Source organism: Alligator sinensis, unplaced genomic scaffold (assembly GCF_000455745.1).
Source record: "Alligator sinensis unplaced genomic scaffold, ASM45574v1 scaffold314_1, whole genome shotgun sequence".
Taxonomy (NCBI): Eukaryota; Metazoa; Chordata; order Crocodylia; family Alligatoridae; genus Alligator; species Alligator sinensis.
Genome location: NW_005842703.1, coordinates 195159 through 200767, shown reverse-complemented (window position 1 = coordinate 200767; position 5609 = coordinate 195159). Strand labels below are relative to the sequence as shown.

At 45.6% G+C, this 5609-nt stretch overlaps 1 protein-coding gene across 1 annotated transcript in view; it reads right to left on the bottom strand.

The window, feature by feature from the left end:
- The window catches only part of LOC102385224 (cytosolic phospholipase A2 delta-like), a 53939-nt gene that overhangs the window by 10900 nt on the left and 37430 nt on the right, over positions 1 to 5609 (bottom strand). Inside the window, exons 16-17 of the mRNA XM_025216041.1 lie at positions 1558 to 1669; positions 1270 to 1275 (exon numbers count right to left, since the gene is read on the bottom strand). Of these exons, the coding sequence (XP_025071826.1) occupies positions 1270 to 1275; positions 1558 to 1669 (118 nt within the window). The remainder of the gene's footprint in view (positions 1 to 1269; positions 1276 to 1557; positions 1670 to 5609) is intronic.

Genomic DNA, 5609 nt, shown 5'->3' with positions numbered 1-5609 from the left:
TGGCCAATCCCCCCCACCCCAGTTCAGCACCATGGAAGGGAAAGGAGGGCTCACTCTAGCGCCCCCGGCTTCTACCTGAGCCACTGCAGTCATTTCCTGAATCAGAAGTGCCTACATTTCCTGAATCAGAAGTGAATGTATATCCACTTGCAAATTGGTTCAATCTCTGTAGGTTAGACTAACCTGCAAAGATTGAATCAATTCAGGCTCGGACTTTTTGAATGTCTGTCCCTAGCCACAACCTTAAATCTAGTATTTCTTAACTTTTGAGTACTTGCTCTCAACTTTTGAGTGCTCAATAGTCTTTGAACATAGTTTTATTTTTTTTTGTCTATTTTTAAAAAAGAAATCCCTAAAAAAAACCCAACAAATTCCATCATGTTGAACTGTACTGACCCCCATTTCAGTCAGCATCATCAGCATTCTAACATTTAGAACCACAGCACAGACTTCTGCTACATGAATTATGCTGAAGTCTGGCCAATCCCCCCCACCCCAGTTCAGCACCATGGAAGGGAAAGGAGGGCTCACTCTAGCGCCCCCGGCTTCTACCTGAGCCACTGCAGTCATTTCCTGAATCAGAAGTGCCTACATTTCCTGAATCAGAAGTGAATGTATATCCACTTGCAAATTGGTTCAATCTCTGTAGGTTAGACTAACCTGCAAAGATTGAATCAATTCAGGCTCGGACTTTTTGAATGTCTGTCCCTAGCCACAACCTTAAATCTAGTATTTCTTAACTTTTGAGTACTTGCTCTCAACTTTTGAGTGCTCAATAGTCTTTGAACATAGTTTTATTTTTTTTTGTCTATTTTTAAAAAAGAAATCCCTAAAAAAAACCCAACAAATTCCATCATGTTGAACTGTACTGACCCCCATTTCAGTCAGCATCATCAGCATTCTAACATTTAGAACCACAGCACAGACTTCTGCTACATGAATTAATAGAGTATCTGGTATTATACTCTGTATGGACAAGTTACTAGAAGGAAGATGAGGTACACACACTGCCAGCGCATTTTGCAATAGTTTTCTGACAAAAAATGTATGTACAGACTCAGGACTTCGTGGGTACAGTTTCTGTTACTGTTAGAAAATCTATTTCAGTGCTTGTAGCCTATATACTCCACCCTAAATACTGTTCTACTCCCCATTTGTTCTTACCCTCAACCTAATCTTGGTACCTAACACTTCCCCTCAGTTACTAACAAACACCCTTCCTGCCCTAGCTGCCGCCTCTACCCACCTCCTGACCGCCCCCCCAGGCACTTTTCTCTTTATTCCCCTACTACCTAGTTTCCAGAACATTTTCAAATATTCTTTTTTCTCTTTTGAGTCATCTTTTATTATGAATTATTTTAGCTGCCTCTGTGTATATGTGTTGAAACTTCGACCATCTCATCTGAGCATATCACTATTTATTTCAGAGAAGGTCCTTGCATGATGTGGATAGCTTTCAGTAACCTCAAAACATCTTGGAGATTTAATTCCTTACATTCCTTTTCCTTATTTGAAATGTGGACTGACAAGTAACAGACAGAAGTTACTATAAGAAACTTACCAATATTTTTTATTTTGGCTTGGACATGTTGCTGCCAAAATTTATCTGAACTACCAAAGGCATTCCAGATATCAAGCAGATTCACAGCAAAGATGTTACTCCATAAGCCTGCAAGACCAAACACATCAAAGAAATATCAGTGGCAGTTCATGCAAGATTTAATCTTTTAGCCTGCACAAGTTGCACTTGCAAATTAGATATGAGCCAATGTGCAATTGCCTAATGATATATAAAGCAAGATGCAGATCTGGGAACACTCAGTTGGTTTTGAAGCCAGGGCCAGACATGTAAAGAAGAGTCCATGGTCAGATGCCAAAGTTACATGCAGAGTATGAGTATGAACAGAAACTCTGAGCCTGCCATGTGGGTTGCAGATACATTTACTATTTTTATGCTGCTCCATATTTAGCAGGCTCCATAAATATATCTTGAACTTCTTTCATTGCATGTACATATTTGCTAATTCACAGAATATAAGGGAAGAGACAAAAATATTCATTAAACATGATTTACCTGAGAGTCCTGCCACACTTTCAAATTAAAGCTGGCCAGTCTAACTTTACACGTGTACCCATCTAAATTTATTAAACAATTAACCAGGTAATTGACTAATATATGTAACATGAGGTAGGGGCCTATTTCTATTTCTATTGACCTCCTAAATGCCCATTCATCAGCACTACAATCATACTGAAGAATTTTTCTTCTCAAAGCCATTGGACCATATTTACTCAAGTACCACACATACCTTTTTTGCAAAAAATAGCCACTCAAAATTGGGGCACGTGCTTTAACTGGGGAAGCAGACTTTCTGCTCAAAATAAAAGCACTCAGCTTTGACTCATGCTCCAACTTTGATTTCTGTTTCCAGCAGCAGTGGCTCTTGAATTCAGGCAGCTGAGTCAATTGACTTAGTGGTTCATTGTTCTCCATTCCACAGGTGGTAACAATAGTGTCTCCTTTTTAATGGTCTTGATGTTACACTAATCATGTTAACCGTTCTTTGGGAAATGTTTCTGTGTTTTAGCTAACCCTGGTCTCTCTTTTCCTATTTCACAACTTTACAGACTTTTTTTTAGCTCTTTTCCAAATTGTAAATACACCATTGGAGACCACTCTTCAGCTGCAGATCAGGCATGGTGGATTTGGGGCACTGGGGCAGTTAGCAGTGCAGTTGCGTTCACCCTTTGACTCCTGCTCCATGGAAGGATAAGACAAACTGCCAGGCAGTGAAAGATGCATTTCTATTCAGGTGGAGCTGAGGGAGTCAATTGACTTCATGTCTCATTGTTATCTACTTGATTGCAGCTAATCTCTTTACTCTGTAAAGTGTGTCCATGCCTGGGCCATGCCAGCCGAGCACCAAACCCAGCCCCATCCCCTGCAAGCAGCACTGCAGCATGTGTCTACCCCTGGGGCCCAGCCCACAGTGAGGGTGCACAGTGACCAGTATAAGTCAACCCTATATTTCTGATCCAAAAAGTTAGGTTCACTTTTATGCCAGATCTATGACATTCCTAACTTTTTGAACCATAAAAATGAGGTTGACTTATACACCGTTTTGACCTATATGCTGTGAAATACAGTAAATTACTGCAATGACTCTTTCCTGGGTTATTCACTGCAGCAGATGCTGGAGGCTGTGGCAGGCAGAACCAGCAGTGCAACCAGGTTGGTGGATGAGAGGGATTGGTGGTGGTGCTGCCAGTGGCTGAAGCAAGTCCTCCCCTAAACTCAACTGTTTCTTTCCGAATGTTGAGAGAGGGCAATGGAGCATGGAGCCAGCTATGGGCATGCTGTGAGGAAGGGAGAGAGTGTGGAGGGGCAGTTACAGGCCTGCCCCCAGCTGCCCAATGGTCAGGGGCTGTCAGAGGCAGGGGGAACTGTTTGGGAAGGACTTTGAGGGAAAGTCTTCTGGAGGCCATGAGGGTCTGGATTGGGAGTCACGGGAACCAAGGGGTTTTTGAAGGGGAGGGAGCCTGTGGACTAGGGAGGTGCAGGGTGAGGAGAGCCTGGGACATTATCTGGGTGGGGAGGTATGAGGGGCAGATGGGGTTTGGGGCTATGGGTGACCATATATCCTGTATTGGCCAGGACAGCCCCAGATTTCATAGGTCATCCCGGCTTCCCCACTGGTTGGTGTAAATTGAAGCAAAAGGCCCAGATTTGGCTGCTGCAGGCAGAGGCAGAGGTTGCTGCCACCTGCAGTGCAAGACCCAGCTCTTGCTGACAAGCGACTGGAGGCATAGGGTGGGCTGGGCTGGACACCACTCCACCTGCATGGGGTGGGGATCAGCTAGGGCAGACCAGGCCAAGGGAGAGGGCTGGGGCTCGTGTAGCTGCGCAGGGTGAGCCAGGATGGCCACCTACTGCCGGCAGCCTTGTGTCCTGCCACTGCAGCTGCTACTGAGGCCCAGGCTGCAAGTGCTGGCCCCAGATGCCTGCCAGTACCAGGAGGAAGGGCCACTCCCAGCTGGGTCGAGCGTCTGCACACAGGGGATGGAACCCGGGCATGGGCCTCCATGCTGCCCCATCCCACCCCACCATCAGGGCTACTGGGAGTGACAGGGTCAGGTAGGGAGGCATGCGTGCGTGCATGCACGTACACATACACACAGTGGCAGTGCCCCCCACCCCCATCCTGGATTCCCTTAACCATAATATGGCCATCCCCAGTATGAGGGAGTTGTTGGTAATGAGATATGGTGGAGATGTAAGAGATTTCAGTGAGGAGCATGAATGCTCAGAGGGGCAGGGGAGGGCTCAGGTGTGCATAAGGAGGTGGTAAGGGGTCAGGGCACTGGGTTGTAATGAGGACAGGACTGTGCACAGTGCTGTGGATTCATGGGAACAGTGTATTTACGGATGCAGTGAGGAGGTAAGGTAGGACTCAGCATGGCATGAGGGGTCTGGTGGGTTTGGCACACAGTGGGGTGGGATATATGGGGTAACAAAGGACAAAGTAGAGCCAGGGGGTATTAAGGTGGCAGGGGTAATGCATGAATGACAGCAAGGGGCACTGTGAGGCCATGGTGGAGCATCTGAGGAACCCACATGTGGTTGTACATGGAGCAGTCTGTGGCCAGGTGGGGGAAGAACAACTGTACCCCTGACACAAGATGCCCGTCCCACCCTAGAACTAGCAGTCAGTCCCCCATACTCAGTTACAATTATTTTTGTTTGGAATTTAAACTGAATAATATATTCCTGGGCCCCTAGCATATTAGCAAAGCTTCTAGTTTCTTTTTAACTGGAGCAAAATATATTATGGGATAATGCACCACAACGCTATTTTCAAAATCGTTTTCAGCATTGTTTTCAAAATGAGATGATGAACCATGCCACCATTTTCAAAATCCTAGATCCATCCATGAGCATGGGTTTCAGCTTTGGGTTAAGCTATAACACTGGAAAAATCTTTTCCCCCCTTTCCAAAAACAAGTTGCATCTTATCTGGTGCACCAAGTTTGTGAAAAAAAAATATGGTGCCTTAGAATTCACAGCTTTCTCTAAAAAGTACAGCTTTTGAGAGATGAGGTGATCAAAAATAGATAAAAGAGCACAACTTAAGAAGCTGTGACTTGGATGACTACACAGTCCAGTGGGTGGCGAATTGGCTAGAGGGTTGTACCCAGAGAGTTGTAGTGGATGGGTCAGTATCAACCTGGAAGGGTGTGGGCAGTGGGGTCCCGCAGGGCTCGGTCCTTGGACCGATACTCTTCAATGTCTTCATCAGCGACTTGGACGAGGGAGTGAAGTGTACTCTGTCCAGGTTTGCGGATGACAAAAAAGTGTGGGGAGAAGTGGACACACCAGAGGGCAGGGAACTACTACAAGCAGACCTGAACAGGCTGGACATATGGGTGGAAAACAACAGAATGCAATTCAACAAGGAGAAATGCAAAGTGCTGCACCTAGGGAGGAAAAATGGAGTCCTAGTGGACTCCAAGATGAACACGAGTCATCAGCGTGACGAAGTCATCAGAAAAGCTAATGGCACTTTATCGTGCATCAGCAGATGCATGACAAACAGAACCAAGGAGGTGAT